General features: G+C 44.8%; 1 protein-coding gene across 5 annotated transcripts in view; it reads right to left on the minus strand.

Moving 5' to 3' along the window:
- The window catches only part of SGSM2 (small G protein signaling modulator 2), a 75,135-nt gene that overhangs the window by 13,245 nt on the left and 42,920 nt on the right, over positions 1-18,970 (minus strand). For all 5 annotated transcript variants that reach the window (XM_069089639.1, XM_069089638.1, XM_069089637.1 and 2 more), the window contains 5 exons: positions 11,681-11,831; positions 9,662-9,726; positions 9,385-9,530; positions 8,162-8,290; positions 7,583-7,765 (listed from right to left, as the gene is read on the minus strand). In XM_069089639.1, the coding sequence (XP_068945740.1) occupies positions 7,583-7,765; positions 8,162-8,290; positions 9,385-9,530; positions 9,662-9,726; positions 11,681-11,831 (674 nt within the window). The remainder of the gene's footprint in view (positions 1-7,582; positions 7,766-8,161; positions 8,291-9,384; positions 9,531-9,661; positions 9,727-11,680; positions 11,832-18,970) is intronic.

Consider the following 18,970-nt stretch of genomic DNA (forward strand, 5'->3'; position numbering starts at 1 on the left):
CCTTCCTTCCTTCCTTCCTTCCTTCCTTCCTTCCTTCCTTCCTTCCTCCCTCCCTTCCTTTTTCTTCTTGTACAAAATGACTAATATGGAAATGTTTTACATGATTACACATGTAGAATCTATATTGGATTGTTTACTGTCTCAAGGAAGGGAAAGGGGAGGGAGGGATAGAATTTGGAACTCAAAACTTAAAAAAATATCCAAATCTTTAAAAATTACTTTAACATGTAATTGGGGGGGAAATAAAACATTAAAAATAAAAACCCAGCTGTTCTCAAGAAGGGTTGTCTGCCAGCATTCTCACTGACCTCATCAGCTAGCTTCCTTTTGTGTATTGTCTTCCTCCATCAAACTGTAAACTCCTTGAGGTCAGGGATTGTGTTTCTTGTATGCATTTGTATCCCCAGAGCCTAATTAGCACAGTGCCTGGCACATAACAGGCATTTAAATAAATTTAAATAAAATAATTTAAAAAACACATTTAAATAAATAAATATTTATTGACTGACCGACCTGATCAAAATTGATCAATGACCAGCACTTAACTGTACAACTGTGTACTTTTATGTGAATAAAGTTGTTTAAATGGACTTAAATAAAACCACTTTCAATGTTTTTGAGCACAACTATGTTTTCATAGTTCAGAAGAAAAAGGGCATGAGCCCTTTAAGAAGCAGGTCTGGAAGGACCACAAAGCCTGCTGAAGTGGTTACTAAAGACATCTATTGTGTATAGATAGAAATGATTAATCTGTAATGGTTGCTCTAGAGAAGGGAGGGAGAGGAGGAACAGATGGGAGAAAGGATGATGAGAAAGGATGATGCCAGGGGAGCCATAAGAAGATATGATATATTTCTACGTCACTGTGATGAGTATGCCAGAGCACTGGAGCATGTTGGTACTAAAGCTAGAAGGGAGCCCAGGTGCTATTCAATCCTCATTTCACAGATGAGGAAACTGAGGTCCAAAGAGGTAAAGAGACTTATCTAAGGAGTCACACAGGTAGCAACCATCAGAGGCAAGATTTCAAACCAGATTATGATTCCAGCTTATTATTCTATATTAAATTCTGATTATAATTCTAGATTGTGATCTAGAATTCTATTTTGGATTCTCTTTCCATTGTACCACTTTGTGCATGTGTTAGAGTTGAGAGAGGACTGGACTTCGAATCAGAAAAGACCTGGGTTTGAATTATGCAAGTTGTATAACCACTGGCAAGTCAATGAAGCCTCATCTACAAATCAGCAATCCGATACACTTCAGAATGCATTCATTATGTACTTACTATATGCTAGACACTGGGCTAAGCACTTCACAAACATCTAATTCATTTCTTGTAACAACTTTGGGAGGTAGGCACCATTATGATCCCCATTTTACAGCTGAGGAAATTGAGCCAGATAGTTAAGTGGCATGCCCAGAGTTACATAGCTAGTAAGTGTCCGAGGTCAAATTTGAACTCAAGTCTCCCTGACTTTGTGAAAAGGGGCCGAGAGAGGAGAAGATATAGGATTAGAAAGAGACTGAGAGCTGGAGAGGAATTTAGAAGTTATCCAGATTAAGCCCTTCATATTGCAAAGAAACTGAGGCCAAAAGAGTAGTTGAGCGGTTGAGCCAAGATGATGTCTGCAAAGCCAGAATTCAAACTTAGGTCCTCTGGCTTCAAAGCCAGCACTGTTTCCATGGTGTTGCTGCTACCTCATTTAGTGAGTGTGGTGTCCTGCCTAGCTGGCTGAAGGGGTCAGAAAGACCCTGCCTTCCCAAGAGCTGCACCCAAGCCCAGAGAGATCAAAGCTTCAGGATTTTTCCCCCTTCGGTCAGGGCTTTTAAACAGCCAAAACAAGTGAGAAAAAGGGGTTTTAAAGGGCTTTTATTTTTCCTCACACATGACCCTTCATCTCCCACCTCTGTACCTTTGTACACACTCCCCTGCCTGGAATGCCACCCTTCATCACTTTCGTCTCTTAGACTCTCCAGCTTTCTGCAAAGCCAGGTTCAGGTAACACTTCCTGATGTCTTTAGTTGCTAGTGCCTGCTCCACAAAAATTTTTAAAAATTATCTTATATTTACTTGTATGTGTATGTACTATGTAACTATATAGCTATACAACATATAGTGTGTGTACACATATTTATACACATGTGTTTGTATACATATATTTAACTTCAACATAAAGTTAAAAGTCAAGAAATAGATACACGTACATACATAGACATATATGACTATATATACACACATATAGACACTAACTAGTAACTGGGGGAATCCAGAAAGGCTTCATGTAGGCAGTGTCACTTGAGCTGAGCTTTACTATTAAAAATAAACACACATGAAGAGTAAATACAAGGTAACTTTATGTTATGTACGTGTGTGTACATTTATGTAGTATCTACTTATGTGAAGTAGTCATATCTCAAGTGAGATAGTGATTATAAATGGTTTACTTAGCATAGTACCTGGCATTTAGCAGGCGCTGCATAAATTTTCATTTCTTCCCTCCTTCCTTCCCTCCTCCTCCTTCTCCTCCCCCTCCTTCCTTGTCTTTCCCCCTAGATTTTAAGCTCCTTGAGGCCAGGGACCATTTCATTTTTGTCTTCGTGCCCCCAGCACTTAGCACTGTGGCTAGCTTAATCAGTGCTTGTTCACTGATTTTCTAAAATTCTACTTGGCTTCTGCCCTACTTATGCTTGATATCTTCTAAGCTTTTTGTATTTTGGTTTTGGTTTCTCTTAATTTTCCTCTCGTTATTTAATAAAATTCTGTTGCTCCTGCACCATCACCAGCATCTTTCTCTCTATCCCCATGGTGACCACTCTGGTGCAGTCCCTTATTAGCCCCTGCCCACACTGTTCAAAGAGCTTCCTGAGAGATCTCCCTGCCCCCATCATCCCTCTCTCACCCAGCCTCCACAACCACTGCTAGTAAGCTGTTTTCTACATGGATCTGGCCATGTTACTCCTTGGCTTCAAAGAGCTTTCACAGGTTCCTAAGACCTTTAGAATAAAATGCCTATGTCTCTGCATTGGCAATTGAAGCCCTCCACTACCTGGAAGCGCCCTCACTCTTCAGCCTTTTCTCATGTTACTTCCCTCACTAAGCAGTCACACGGAAATTCCTCTATCTCCTCACCATGGCCTGTGCTCTCCTGTCTCTGCTCAGGCTGCTTCCTATGCTGGGCATGTGCTTCCTTCCGCTCTTTGTTTGTCAGACTCTTAGCAATCATTCAAAATCCAGCCCAAATGTCCCCTCTTCCAGGAAGCCTTCCTTGATGATAATCCCTCCTCTAATTTCTCAAAGCACTTTGCTTTAGATCTCCAATACGTTGCTCAAAAGTACACACTCCTAAAGTTCTTTACATACATGATTCCATTTGATCCTCACAACCCTGGGTGGGGGGGAGTTATCCTCACTTTACAGATGAGAGGACTGAGGCTGATATAGAAGTTAAGTGACTTGCACAGGGTCATACAGCTAGTGAGTGCCTCAGGAGGGATTTGAACTATTCCAACACTTCCTCCAAACTATAATACCACTGGGGTAACCTCTGAAGAGGTTGACAATGAAGTTTCTGAAGAGAAATCAAAAGTTCTGATAAGTGAGGAGAGTGGAGCCAAGATGGCAGAGTAGCAAGCAGTCTACTGAGTTCTCCCAAATTCCCCTTCAAACAACTTTAAAGTAACACCTCAAAATGAATTCTGGAGCAGGAGAATCAATCAAAGGATGGGGTGAAGCAATTTTCCAGCCCAAGACAACTTAGAAGGTTGGCAGGAAAGATTTGTCTCACTGGGATGAGTGTGAAGCACAATCTAACAGAGGCAGTGTCCAGGCAAGCCAGCAGCAGGCCATGAGGGCAACAGAATTAGCAAGGGTGGCTTCTGGAGCTCTCAGCCCACAGGGGTCTGGACGAGTGGTCAGAAGGAGATTAGAAGGGGCCTTTTGCTAGCCCTGCAGATGGACTCTCTTGGATTGCCCATTCATAGTTAGAGGTTGCAGTCTTAGAGCAAGAAAGAACACTAGCACACTAGCTTGTGAGCTTGGGGCTCACAGGAGTGGGGAACCTGGTCACAGTTTCAGGGAACTGTGGAAAAGAATGCTTGTGGTTGCTCGCAGACCAGAGTACAGGCCAAAAGAGCAGTGATAACACCTCTCTTTAGATCATACCACCTAGGAAGAACCGAAAATGTACAGACCTCTAGAATGAAGTCTGAAAACAGCAGCACAAAAACCTTGAAGCTTGGGATAGTGCCCTTTCCACCATAGGAGCAGAGCCCAACTTTAACTAAAGTTAAAAGTAAAAAAAAAAAAGTGGGGAAAAATGGACAAACAACAACAAAAAATAACCTTACTGTGGAAAATCACTATGGTGACAAAGTCAAAAGAGCGATATCCAAAGCCTCAAAGACAAATGTGAATTGGTCTCATGCTACAAAAGAATTCCTAGAAGAGCTCAAACAGTATTTTAAAAATCAAATAAAAGAGATAGAGGAAGAATTGGGAGAAAATGAGAATGATGCAAGAAAATCATGAAAAAAGGGTAAACAGCTTAAGTAAAGGACACACAAAATAATGGAAAAAATGTACAAAAATTCACTGAAGAAAATAACTTCTTAAAAAAAAGCAAAATTGACCAAATGGAAAAGGAGGTACAAAGATTCACTGAAAAAAATAATTCCTTAAAATTAGAACTGGGCAAGTGGAAGCTAATTACTCCATGAGATATCAAGAAACAATCAAACAAAATCGAAGAATGAAAAAGTAGTAGAAAATGTGAACTACCTCATTGGAAAAACAACTAACCTGGAAAACAGATCCAGGAGAGATAATTATTAGACTACCTGAAAGCTATGATCAAAAGAGCCTACATATCATATTGCAAGAAACTGTCAAGGAAAACTGCCCTAATATCCTAGAACCAGAGGGTAATAGAAATGAATAGAAAGAAACCACCAAACACTTCTTGAAAGAGAGCCCCAAATGAAAACTCCTAGGGATATTATGGCTAAACTCCAGAACTCTCAGGTCAAGAAGAAAATATTGCAAGCAGCCAGAAAGAAAAATTCAAATAGGAGCCACAATAAGTATTACACAGGATTTAGCAGCTTCTACATTAAAGCATCAGAGGACTTGTAATATGATATTCTAGAGGGCAAAGGAGCTAAGGTTACAATCAAGAATCACCTCCCCAGCAAAACGGAGTACAATTATCCCTTCTACATCATGACTATCTCCATCATGATTTTGATGTATTACTCGAGAAATTAAATAGGAAATCTTTGGGAGTTTTGCCAGAAACCATAGATGACATGGGAAGATCAGCAGGCAACATATAGTCTATGACTAAATACTCAACCCAAATTTTATAATAAATTACTGTAAGTACCCCATAAAAGAAAAAGAAAAAAATTTGGACTTCTTCTCTGGCATAAAGAGAGGGTCAATAATCTTACGTGGCTTTTCTAGATTCAGTGCCACACCCCCTGACACCCATGATGTGGAACGGACAAGTATAAAATCTTTCAGGGGAAAAATGGATATTTAATGAAATAGAGGACTTTCAAGCATTCCTGATGAAAAGACCAGTGCTGAATAGAAAATCTGACTTTCAAATACAACACTCAAGAGAAGCAGAAAGAGAAATCATCAAGGATTCAATAAGGTTAAACTGCTTACATTTTTACATGCAACTTTATGAACTTTAACAGTATTAGGGAAGTTAAGGATTCCACATAGACAGAGGGCATGAATGTATGTTGATTATGATGGGATGCTATCTAAAAAAATAAAATTAAGGGTTAAGAAGGAGGGATGGACTTGGAAAAGTGGGAAGAGAGGTAGAAGGGTAAATTATATAAAAGGGGCATGGAAGAGTTTTTACAGTGGAGGAGAAAATGGGGGAGTGGTGGGCAATGCTTAATCCTTACTCTCATCAGAATTGCCTCAAAAAGGGAGTAAAATACACACTTAGTGGGGTAGATAGATCTATATTTCCCTAAAGGGAAATAGAAGGGGAATAAGATAAGAAAAAGGATAGGGATGACAGAAGGCTGGGCAGCTTGGGGAGGAGGCAGTGGTCAGAAGCAAAACAATTTTGAGGAGGGACGGGGTGAAAGGGGAGAGACAGAAGGATAGACAGGAGGAAAATAGTATGAAGGGAAATGTACAATAATCATAAATGTGAAACAATTTTTACAGCAAGTTCCTCTGATAAAGGCTTCATTTCTCAAATGTTTAGAAAACTGAGTAAAATGTATAACAATAAAGGTCATTCCTCAATTGATAAATGGTCAAAGGCTATGAGCAGGCTGTTTTTGAAAGAAGAAATCAAAGCTATTTATAGTCAAATGAAAAAAAGTTCTAAATTATTATTAATTAAAGAAATGCAAAGTAAGACAACATCGTGAAACCACTTGACACCTATCAGATTGGCTAATATGACAGAAAAGGAAAATGACAAATGTTGGAGGGGATATGGGAAAACTGGAACACTAATTCACTGTTGGTGGAGTTGTGGACTGATCCAACCATTCTGGAGAACAATTTGGAACTATGCCAAAAGGGCGATGAATCTGTGCACACCCTTTGACCCAGCAGTACCACCATTAGGTCTATAACCCAAAGAGATTTTTTAAAAAGGAAAAAGACCAATATGTGCCCAAATATTTATAATGGCAAAGAATTGGAAATTGAAGAATGCCCATTAATTGGGAAATAGCTGAACAAGCTGTGGTATGGAAGCTTGTGATGGAAGAATATTGTGCTTTAAGAAATGATAATCAGGATGCCTTCAAAAAAACTGGAAAGATTTATGTGAACTGATGCAGAGTGAAGTGAGCAGGACCAGAACACAGCATATAATAACAATATTTTACAATGATCAACTGTGAATGACTTAGCCATTCTTAGAAATACAATTATCCAAGGCAATTTTGAAGGACTAATGATGAAAAGTGCTATCCGCCTTCAGAGAAAGAACTGATAGAGTCTGAATGCAGATTGAGACCTACTTTTTTTCTACTTTATTTTTCTTGTTATTGGGGGAGCAGGGGGAGTCTGGGTTTTTCAGGACTACACCATACATAAAATTGCTTGCCTTCTAAATGAACAGGAAGGAGAAGGTGGGAGGGAGATAATTTGGAACCCAAAATTTAAAAAGGTGAACATTTGTTTTTACATGTAATTGGGGAAAATATTTAAAATACAAAAAAAGAAGTTTGATAAGTGAGCTGTTCAGTTACATTGACCAGAACCAGATCTCCAAGTCATTTCCTGGCCATTTCCAAACTAGCCTACCTCTCCCTCAGCTTCTAGCTTCTCCTTTATGTGCTGCCTTTCCCCATTAGAATGCAATTTTGAGGGCAGGAACAGTCTTGCTTTCTCATCTCTTTGCCTCTATCACTTAGCCCAGTGCCTGGCACACAGTGAATGCATAAAAAAATGGCCTGATCATCCTCATCAGGATGGAAAGCTGGACCTCTTCCAGAGGTGCCGAGGAGAGCTGGCAAAAGCTCCCATCAGTGACCCCAGCCCAATCCTCCCCATCCTCTAGCCCCCTCTCTCCCTGCCACTCTCAGGACTCACATCATTGCTGATGGTGGAGTCTCGATGGACAAGACGCTGGACGTGGCTGTCAATGCTGCTGCCCGAGGAGAACTTGGGGAGTGTGGCTGGGTGGGCTTCGCGCTCCCGCTGCCGGACCACCGCCTCACAGGCCTTCCACTCTGCCAGCACCCGCTGGTATCGGGATGCTACAGCTTCATCCACCTATCCAGCGTTGTGATGAGGAGTTGGCACAAAGCCCCTCTGCCATGAATCAGCTGTTCCCGCTCACCTGGGTGCCCTGCCCCCTCCCCAGGATGACCAGCTTCCCCGGTCTGGGAGCCCAGAGAAAGGGCAGGACTGGGGTAGCCTCAGCAGAGGAGCCATCTGGCTGAAGGCCATTTAGGGATTGCAGGGTTGGGAGTCGGGAGTAGGACTAGCACAAGGTCACCCCAATAGAAGCAGACCTGGCTTGCGCCCCAGGCCTTTGGTAGACTTGGCTCTGAGGCCACTACTCCTGGGAGCGGCATCTGCTAGGGAGCCCTGGGGGCGTGACCCCTGAGCCTTGCCTGACTGGGGGTCCCTTCCTGCTCCATTGCCCTGGGGGCCATGTTCTTTCACCTGCTCCATTTCCTTCTTGCTCATGCCAAACTTGTAGTGTCCAAGCAGGAAGGGCCAGACGTCCTTTCGGATCTCATGTTCCACACCCCCATAGTACACTCTCCTCAGAAGCTCCAGCTCCTTGTAGTTCTGAGTGTCAGGGAAGGAAGAGGGAAAGGAAAGGAGAAGTGAGAAGAAAGAAGAGGAAAAAAGGAAAGGAGAGACAAGAGGAAGTGATGTGAGAGAGAGGGGGAAGGAAAGGCAGGGAGAGGAAAGGAGAAGAAAGGGAAGCAGGGAGGAGAGTAGAGGAGGAGAGAAAAGGGGAGGGGGGAGAGGAAGGGAAGAAAGGAGGGGATGGGAGAGGAAGGGAGGGAAGACAGGAGACTCCATTGAGCCTTAGATTCCTCCTCTGGGATGGAACACAACCATCAGGTTCCATCTCCATGGTGAGTGGGCAGAGGGGATCCTTCTCTCTACCTCATGGCCAGATCCTCCTTCAGTCCCCCTTGGGTGGTCAAGCTCTGGGTAGGGTTGTAACAGCACAAGTGAGAGAACCCTGATTCTTGAGCCAGGTCGCTCCTTGGATACCCTGTGGCTCAGACAGGGTCTTCATACAGCTTCCCTCACCTGGGCCCAGGAGTCTCAGTATCTACACAGCTGAGGCCTAACTAATGGCACCAAAAGTTCTTTTAACAGGACTGAGAGATGGATGGGCCCTCAGATCGTCTCGTCCAATGCTCTTATTGGACAGAAGAAGAAACTACAGGCCAGGGGGAGAGAAACAACTTGTTCGAGGTCACAGAGAGTTAATGGCAGAGCTGGGATCAGAGTTAGGGCCAGGTCTGCTAGGAAAGGCAGCACAGTCAGACCACTGGACTTCTCAGAAGACTGGCATTCAAAGCCTGGCTCCTGCATGTCCTAGTTGTGTTAGTGGGTGATTTAGCTGTGTGCCTCAGCTTCCTAAACTGTAGAATGGAGCTAAAAATAATTATATTGCCTATTTCAGAGGTCTGCTGGGCTGTAAGTGGGGAAGTCTCTTTACTCTATAGACCAAGGCCAGCTGATGGTCAAGTGATTTGGGAATACTCTTCATGCTTCAGCCTTTCCTGTAGAGGACCCCATTCCATCTTGGCCATTCTCCCAGACTGGGCAGCTGTTCTCTTACCCTCATCTCCTGGGCACTACCTCCCATTAGCTCTTTGTCTCTCCTCCCCCACCCCCACCACCCAGAACCCTTCCCAAACCTTCTTATCTTTCTGGTACTTGCTCCACACATCTTTGGTGAGCCCTCCTGAAGCTCCTGGGGGCCGGTCAGGTGGGATGATGTTATGATGTACCAGAGCTGACAGGTGGGTCCTGACAGTGGACAGATGTCGGCAGTATGCCAGCCCTGGTGGGGAAGGGGAGGGGAGACTTAAAATTGATGACTCCCAGGAGGTAACTCCGTGGTTGAGGAGTGGGAGACAGAGAGTGTTTCCCAGGGCAGCCTCCCCTCACCCCTCACCCTTCCATCTCACTCACATCCATAAAAGGCCCGGGACATGATCTGTCTCTTCATGTTCTCACATAGCAATCTCAGGGGCATTCTGGGGAGGAGAGAGCCACAGTTCAGTGGAAATAGGCAGGGCAAGGCCAGCTGCTGCAGCTGGGAAAGCTCCCTTCCTCCGAACTCCCATGCAAACCTCAGGGAGAGATTGTGGAACCATGGAGAGGACACTAGACTTTGGAGTCAGTAGACCTGGGTTCAAGTCCTGGGCCCCGCACCAGGGGAGTACCACCTGAACTCTGTCTGGTCGGAGTCAAAACTTGCTCAGTCACCCCAGGCAACACACTTCCCTCAGCCTCTCCCCCCGGTTCCATCTCCTTCTTATTGGCTGACTTTGAGCAAGCCACTTCTCTGTGCCTCAGTCTGTCTCTCTGTTAGATCTAAAAGTCAGCTCCAAATCTATGATACAGAATGAAAAAGATTTTACTTGGACAAGAAGAAACTTAGGGGGAATAGGATAACTGTCTTTAGGCATTAGAACGGCTGTTGCAAGACAAGGGAATTAGACTATGAAGCTTGATCCCAGGGGGGCAAATCAGTGTAGTCAATTTTTTAATGGGATCTGTGATTTCAGCAAAATAGGGAGTTCCTGGCAAGGCCTATGGATAGAGAGAAGAAACTTCCTACACCAATGCAAACCAACATCACCTCTTCATTTTCTAGTCTTAGACAATTACCAGGGAGGCTGAACCTGCATGGTCCTGACTGCAAGGCCATTTCTCTATCCATTACCCTATGCTGCTTCTCACTTGGTCAGAACAGAGAGCAAAAACCAACATTTTTTCTGCATACAGATATAATAATAAAAACAAGAATGAGAACTAGGACAGTAGAGAATTTTGCCTCCTTTCCTTAGCTTTTTTGGGCTTAAATTCTTTTGGGTAGCCTTGTAAAAAGGATCTTGAGACCAAATAGAATATCTGGTATATCCAAAACAGTTGCTATGTTTATTGGGAGGGTAGAAATGAACTGCCCAAGGAGCACAGGATTCCCATATTGTGTTAAATAGTAATTGCAAGGAATTTCTAACCTTAAGTCAGATAGCTATCTGGTTCATGGGTGAGTGAAACTGGCTTAGCTCCCAAGAGAATTTCCTAACAATTAGAGCTATCCTAAAGTAGAATGGATTGCCTCAGAAGGTAGTGGGTTTCCTCCTTATTGAAACCCTTTAATCAAAGACTATGCACGACCCCCTTGCCAGGGATGTTGTAGATGAAAATCTTGTTCAAGTATTGATTAGACCAGATAACCCTTCCAATGCAGAGATTCTTTGATTGTCTGATCCTATAACCTATTCTACCTACCAAAAGTGACTTTGACGTTTTGTTTTCTAAAAACAAACAAACCTGACTGACAACCCAAATCACTTCCAGATTCCTGGCAAGCAGTCTTGTGCTAGTTTGTAGTTAATAACTATTCTCTGCATACTTTTCAGATTATGAAAACGAAGTTGCTTTGAAAAGAAAAACAAACCCACAGGAGAAGAGATCAGAAGGGACTCTAAAGCAAATAATGCATTTTTGTTATTTGGTTAAAGTTAATATACACATTCTAAAAACTGTAAATATTTTGGTGTTTATGGCTAATATTTGTTTTTGTGGATGTTATTGGAGATTACAAAATTTCAAAAAAGAGACAGTTCAGTTCCACAAATATTTATTAACTTCCTATGTGGAAGCTGCAAGCTTTCAAAGAGCCTGTGGGAAGCACAATGCCAGGTATGTCTTACCTCATGCTTTGCACATAGTAGGTGCTCATCACACATTCACTGACTGGTCACATTGAGAGAAGCACAAAGACAATGAGACAGAAATGGGCACATACCCTTGGCTGCTCAGAGGCACACACAAATTCACAGATAGCCATTTAAGGACACACACAAATGGAAGGACATCTAGGTGAGGATTAGAAGTTCCTTGACTCCCACCTACCCCCCCCGCCCTCCCCCCCAATGTGCCCATGTTTTTCTGTCCCCCAGCTGGGGTCCCACTCACCTGTCCTGCATACAGTTGCAGTAGGTGGGAGGGTCATAGGATGAACCTCTGATAGAGCAAGAGAGACAGGAGTTGTGGCCGATGGGAGGCTCAAACTGCCAGGCTGGTGGGCTGGGCCCAAAGCCTTGCATCTCGATCATGTCCCCGGCATCTAGGACAAGGGAGGGATGGTCAGGGCTGTGGGCACAGCATCCCTCCCGTGGTGCCCATGCTGATAGGGCTGTGCCAGGCCTCGCTGCCTGGAGCTGCAGCTCAGATTCACCCCTTGGCACAAGACTGGAGGCCTCAGGGGAGGGGAAGGGGAAGTCTCTGGCTAGAGGCCCAGAGGCAGAAAAGGTGATGACAGAGGCTCTCCTATTTTGCCAAGCATGTGTTTGCTTGTCTTCTTTTTATAGGATTAAATACTCTGGCAGAGAGAGAGGGGCAAGGACAGAAGAGTATCCACTTGTCTCTTTAGGTTTCACTCCCCAGGGGGGTGGAGGAGTAGAGACGGAATAGCTGGGCCCTAAAAAGACCACCTGGTGACCAGCCTCTGGAGGATGTGCTTATCTCTCTCAAGCTATGAGAGGAAGCTGTGGACAGGGAACCAGTCTTTGATCAGGAAGACCTGTGTTCAAGTCTTGCCTCAGAGACATACTAAATTACCAGGTGACCCTGGGCAAGTCACTTAATTTCTCTGTGCCCCACGGCAGCTCTCAATGATTAAAAATTGAGAGATTATCTGTATTGGTAAAGGGAGATTTCTCATCAGGAATGAAATCACAGGTTCAATCTAAAATTAAAACTCCTGGACTAGAATTGAAGAAAGGAGGAGAGCAGGAGTTCTTATTTTCCTAACATTCAATGGGACAAGGTCTCTTCCCCAACCCTCACCTGTCACTGGCTTTGCAGCTCATATGGCTACCTGCCATGATGAAAGGATCACTAATATAACCTGCTCTAAAGAAGGAAGGAAGGCTCTTTCCTCCAACCCCTATTCTAGTCCCAGAAGCCAGGGCCTTGCCTCTTTTGGAGGAACTTCCAAGGTCATGGGGCTGGTTCTCTTCAGCCAGAGCAGAAAGGAGAGGCCAGCACTCTCTACCCAGGTTTGGGGGCTCCCTTTGGTTAGCAGAGGCACCTAGGTGGAGAAAGTGCTAGGCCTGGACTCAGGAAGAGTTCATAGCCAACCTCAGATTAGCTGTGTGACTTCAGGTAAGTCCCATAAGCTCTGCCTCAGTTTCCTCAGCTGTAAAATGAAGATAACAATAGCACCTGCCTCTCAGAGTCACTGTGAGGATCAAATGAGATAGTATTTGTTTGGAGCTTAGCACAGTGCCTGGCAAACAGTAGGCACTATATAAATGCTGGCCACCTTGTACATGAAGCCTCTCCTGATCCCCCCAGAAGCCAGGGCCTTCCCTCCCAAAGCACTTTGGATACATGTCATATTTGTAGGCATTGAACAAGGTTTAGTAGATAAGAGCTGGCCTCAGAGTCAGGAAGATCTGGGCTCAAATCCTGTCTTTGAGCAGACAGTGTGATCCTGGGCAAGTCACTTCTTTACTTCTCGGTGCTCCAGGAATCTCTCTTAGAAGTTGCAGAGAGGGTGCCAACCTGCATTGATTGAAGTAATTTTCTTGTCTGGGAATTCCCTATAACAGTCATAGGTCCAGTTCCTATACCCTCTCCTAAACATTCTGTAGACATACAGAAGTTGTCTCCTTTGTTAGAATGTAAGCCCTCTGAGGGCAGGGACTGTGTCATTTCCAATTTTGTGTCTTTAGTTCTTAGCACGGTGCCTGGCACACAGCAAACATTGAATAATGCTTTTTAACTAACTGTTTTATTATTCTTTTTATCTGGAAGCCTCCAGATGTACAAAACCCCCTTGAGATCACTAGAAGGGCCTGCCATTCTGTCACCCCAACACAGCTTACTGACCAACTGTCCCGGACATCAGCCTGCTGGTGGGCCTGCCTGCCTCAAATCTTGCCCCACTCCAGTCCATTTTCCATTCAGCCACTAAGATGAGTTTCCTAAGGCAAAGCTTTCACCATCATGGCACCTTCCTATTCAATAAACTATTGCCTATTGCCTCTGGAATCCAATGAAAAATGCTCCACCTGGCATTCAGGGCTCTTCATAACTTAGCCCCCTCTGACCTTGCCACTCTTCTCACACCTTACTCTCCACCATGTTCTCTTCATTCCAGTGACACCAGCCTCCGGGCTGTTCCACGAGCAAGACCTTCCATCTCTCAGCTCTGGGCATTCTCTCTGTCCCTCCCCTGTGCCTGGAATACTCTCTATCCTCTGCTCTGATTACTGACCTCCTTGGTTTCCTTGAAGTCCCAAATAAAATCCTACTGCCTACAGGAAGCCTTCTTCAACCCCTCTTAATTCCAGTGCCTTCCCTGTGTTAATTTTTTCTTATTTATCCTCTATTTAGCTTGCTTTGTAGATATTTGTGTGTTTTCTCTTTCATTAGACTGTAAGCTCCTGGAGGGCAGGGTTTGTCTTTGGCTTCTTTTTGTATCCCCAGAACTTACTATATGCTTGGCACATAGTAAATGATTAATAAATGTTTATTGATTGATTAATAGAGAGCAGACTTAGGCAGATATGTCTCACCTCCAGAAACAGTGCTTGGGATACAATTCACCCTTAAAGCTTTCTTTCTAAGCTAAGCAGGGATAATGAAGGTAGTGGGGGAGGGATGGGGCACCACTTATAGACCCAATAGTAAGAAAAAAAAAGGGAGTAAGAGGGTAGATGATGGAAAGGAGGGGAAGAAAGGGGGAGAGAAGACAGGAAGAGAAAAGAAAGATTTGGGTGATGGGGCATGGCTGGAGGAGGTGGCCCCATCGACAGCTGTGAGCTGCCTAACTTCTACAAAGTGGGTCTCCCCATCTCTGGAAGTCTTCAAGAGAAGGCTGGAGCATCTTGTTTCAAGGATGCCATAGAGGGGATAATCTTGGGCATTCTAGGTTGCACTAGCTGACCCCCATAGTGCTGTCAATTCTGATTCTAGACAGCACAGTGGCTAGAGCGCTGGGCTTGGAATTAGAGAAGCAGGTACTTATTCTATGGGATGCTAGGCAAGTCACTGAACCTTTCTCAGACTCAGTTTCTACATCTGTAAAGTGGGGATAATCACAGCACCAACTACACAGGGTTGGTGAGAGGATCCAAAGACATAACACATATAGTGCATTGTAAGGTAAGCCTTAGGGCACTATATAAATGACAACTACTGTTATTATTAATAATATTATGGTGATCAATTACCCAATTATCTAATGTGTCACTCAGGATAACAGGGACAGAGTGAGCACATTATGGCTCCGTCCCTGATCCCTGAACTCTCTGTGCATTTGGCGGTTTGAGGCTTGGAGGGGCTGAGAGGGCAAAGTCGCTTCCCAGCCCCACTGGCACTTTGCCCCACTGTCTGGGCTCCTGACCTTTGTGCAGCCAGGATCTTCAGGAATAGCTGGCCCTTCAACTCCACCAGGAGGCAAATTAAGGGAACAGACTTGGTGAGGATGAGCTGCGGCTCTGGACCAGGTGTGGAGGTTGAAGGGGTGCAAGCCATACCCCAGAAAGAGAGGTCAGGATGGCAAGAGGGGAGGGATGCAGACATGGGGGCGAGTGAGGAGGGCCGAGTCCAGCTCATGCACTCTGCAGCAGGAAGCAGACGCTCAATAGGTAAGAGCAGAGCCTTGGCTAGCCAGCCAGCCAGTGGGACAGCAGGAAGCAGGGTGGGGCAGGGAACACCAGAAGAGGAGGAGGGTAAAATAGGAGCCAAATCAAAAAAGGAAAAGACATGCCCAGGCAGTGGGGCCCGCCCAGCAAAAGGCTCATGGGAAAATGCTCTTCACCTTAATTCTCCAGGAAGGAGCTGAGCAAGCCAGCAAGGAAATGTTTCATCTTGTTGTATTTTCAGGACTAGGCTCTTGGGGCCATCTCAGGGGCAGGGAGCTTGCTTTGGTAGATTTGGCTTCCTCCTCCAAGGGTGAGGAAGAGTCGGAAGCAAAAACCACTGGGAGGGTTGAACCCCACAGCCCCCAGAACTGCGAACGAAAGGCATTGGTCTGGCCTAGAATTAGTGTGAATAGCATCTCTGCTCTCAGGGGCTGTCTGTCAGCTGGAAGGGGGGAAGGAGAGGCAAGGTCTGGGGGTGGGGGGAAGGGAAAGGGAGAACTGGACACCTGCCACTTTATCCACATGCACCAAAAGTCAAGCATGTTGCAGAACTTAGAAGCAAAGGCTAGCAAACAGGACACAACAGTGTTGTCATTGTGGACGAAAAGGGAGCACGCTGGGAAGCCCATCCCTCACTCTCTTGTGCCAATCCCCCCCCTCTCTGCCTAGTTCTGGTCTACCTCAGCTGCTGGCTCCCCATTCCCAAGAAACTGGGGGTGAGGGGGTGTGAGCTGTATGGTATATGTGTGTATGTATAGGTATAAAGGACAAACCTGCCCCCATCCACAGTTCCCCCAGGGCTTCTGGAGAGGTCTGCCTTTTCTGCTGGCCTGGGAACAAACAGGCTCTGGCACTCCCAGCTCAAAGGATGGATTCCAGGCCAGGGTCCTTCCTGGTCAAGGGACCAGATCTTCGGAAAGCTCCCTACAGCTGGGGATGTGCAGGGACCCTTCCCTCAATCTCCAGCCTTACTGTCCTTTCTCCTCCTGAGGAGAGGCCTCCTCTAAGCTCTTGGCAGAGCCCTGTAGCCTCTTAATCAGGACCCATACTGCCATACTCCTGGTAGCTCTGGTCACAGAACTGATCCCTGGGGATGTTAGAGTAAGCAAGAAAAACCAAAAAAATCACTAACCTAGCACCTGAAACTCACTCCATCTCTCAGCCTTCTCCCACCTTCAGGACCAGCCAGCCTCAGGGGCAAGGGGATACTAGCCTAGCCTCTGAAAACAAGCAACAGCACCCCCCCACAGGCCCAGGACCTGAGAGAAACTAGGCTGGGGGGCAGTGAAGGGATAGAGATGGGGACTGGACCTCTGATCTCCCTCTCTCCCTATACAGGTCACACCTTCTCTGCCGCTGAGCAGTTTAGAGGGCTGCCTACAGCAGTGAGAGGCCGAGGGACTGGCCCAGGACCACACAGCCAACATGGATCAGTCACAGGATCTTAGCTCTGAAGCTGGGACCTTAGGAGCATTAGTCCAACCTCTCCATTTTACAGATGAGGAAACTGAGGCCCAGAGAGCTAAGTGATCTGCCCAAGGTCACAGGGAATGATGTCTAGGCAGGAGCCAGTTATTTATGTACTTTGCAGAACTGCCAGTAAAAAAACCTCAGAAATGGGACCCTGCTGGCCCACCCGGTGCTGCTTTCCTGTTTCTTTCAGCTCCTGTTAGAAGCATCAGGGAGAGGAGGTGTGGTAAGAGGGAGTTTCCTTACCTAGGAGTCCCCTATACCCAGGAAAGCACAGCCCAGTTCCCTTAATAATAGCTACCATTTAGATAGTACCTACTATGTGCCAGGTAATGTACTAAACTTTACAATTATTATCTCATTTGATCCTCACAACAACCCTGGAAGGGAGGTGCTATTATTATCCCCGTTTTACAGATGAGAAAACTGAGGCAAACAGTAGTTAAGTGACTTGCCCAAGTACATACAGCTAGTGAGTGTCTGAGGTCAAATTTGAACTCAGGTGTTCCTGAGTCCAGGTTCTGAGTTTTATCCACTGTACTACCTAGCTGCCTCTTGCTGGCCCTTAGTCTAACTAGATGGCTTCTGCCATTCCTCAGACTGTTAGAGCTGTTAGCTTCTGATCTCTGATCCTTTAAGTCCCATGTCTGACACATATTGGCTGTGTGACCCTGGGAAAGTCACTTACTCCTCTCATAGTCTCCAGGCCACTGTCAAAGGCAGAGAAGGAGCAAGATCAGCATTGGTAAAAGGAATTTCCTCACTGGGGGATTTGCTAACACTAATGGAAGCACAAGTCTAGTCTTAAAAAAAAAAATAAGATGAATAGAAGAGATGGGAAGGTAGGTGAGACGTGGCAAGACTGGACCTAAGTCACAGGCCAGGTCCCAGGGAGTAGGGTCTACATAACCTTGAGGCCTGGCTTGGGGCGAAGGAATTAAGTCTTAGACCCCCTGGGTAGAAAACGGGAAAGGACTAGTTGGCAAAGCAGTCGGGGGTGGGGTGTGGAGAAAGAAAGGCCCATTTCTAGAGACCCTCTACCAAGCTACCAAGGAAGACTGAGCCCTGGAGAGGGAGGGAAAAGAAATCAGGTCCATCCAAGGGGCAGTGTGGCGCAGCGAGAAAAGTACTGCCTGAGAGTCAGAGGACCTGGATTCCTCTGGATCTGGATCAGAGGATCCCAGGCTCTGAGGTTTACTACCTGTAGGACCCTTGGCAAACAGACCCTTGAGCTCTCACAGCCTCAGTTTCCTCAACTGTAAAATGAAGATGGTGGACTAGTCAGTCTCTATGTAAGGTCCCTTTCAACTCTACTTCCATGATCCTATGATCTCTAGATGCCATCACCACTCATGTGGCACAGTGCATACAGCCCCGGGCCTGAAGTCATGAAGGCCTGAGTTCAAATCCAAGCTTGAACACTATTAGCTATGTAGTCCTGACTGGGTCATTTAACCTCATTCCGCCTCAATTTCTTTGTCTGTAAAATGAAGATAATAATAGCACCTGCCTCCCAGGGTCGTTGTAGGTGTTTGTAAAGCGCTTAGCACACTGCCTGGTACATAGCATGTGTCTAATAAATCCTTCCTTCCTTTCTTCCTTCCTCTTCACCCCTCACTCTACAATCCCTCACTGCCACAAGATTCAGTTCAAGTACCATCTTTTGCACAAACTCTCCTGACTCCTCAGCTCCTGATCCCCCCAATTGCTTTGTATGCATTTTGCAGATTATATATATATTGTGTATTGCATTATTGAATTTCTTGTATTATATTAATATGCAATACACATTGCATATTACATATATTGTGTTACATTATTGTATTTCTTATATTATACTAGCATACAATATACATTGTATATTACATTATTGTATCATATGCAATACACATTGTATATTACATATACTGTATGTTACATTATTATATTTCTTGTATCATATTAATATACTATGTACATTGTATATTACATATATTATGTGTTGCATTATTGTATTTATCATATCATATTAATATGCAACACATTGTATATTACATATATTGTGTTACATTAATGAATTTCTTGTATTATATAATATACAACATACATTGTATGTTACAATATTACATATATTATATGTTACATTATTGTATTCCATTAA

This window comes from Petaurus breviceps, unplaced genomic scaffold (assembly GCF_028583685.1).
Source record: "Petaurus breviceps papuanus isolate PSGF00001 unplaced genomic scaffold, PetGlider_PUasm1.0 186, whole genome shotgun sequence".
NCBI classification, from domain to species: domain Eukaryota; kingdom Metazoa; phylum Chordata; class Mammalia; order Diprotodontia; family Petauridae; genus Petaurus; species Petaurus breviceps.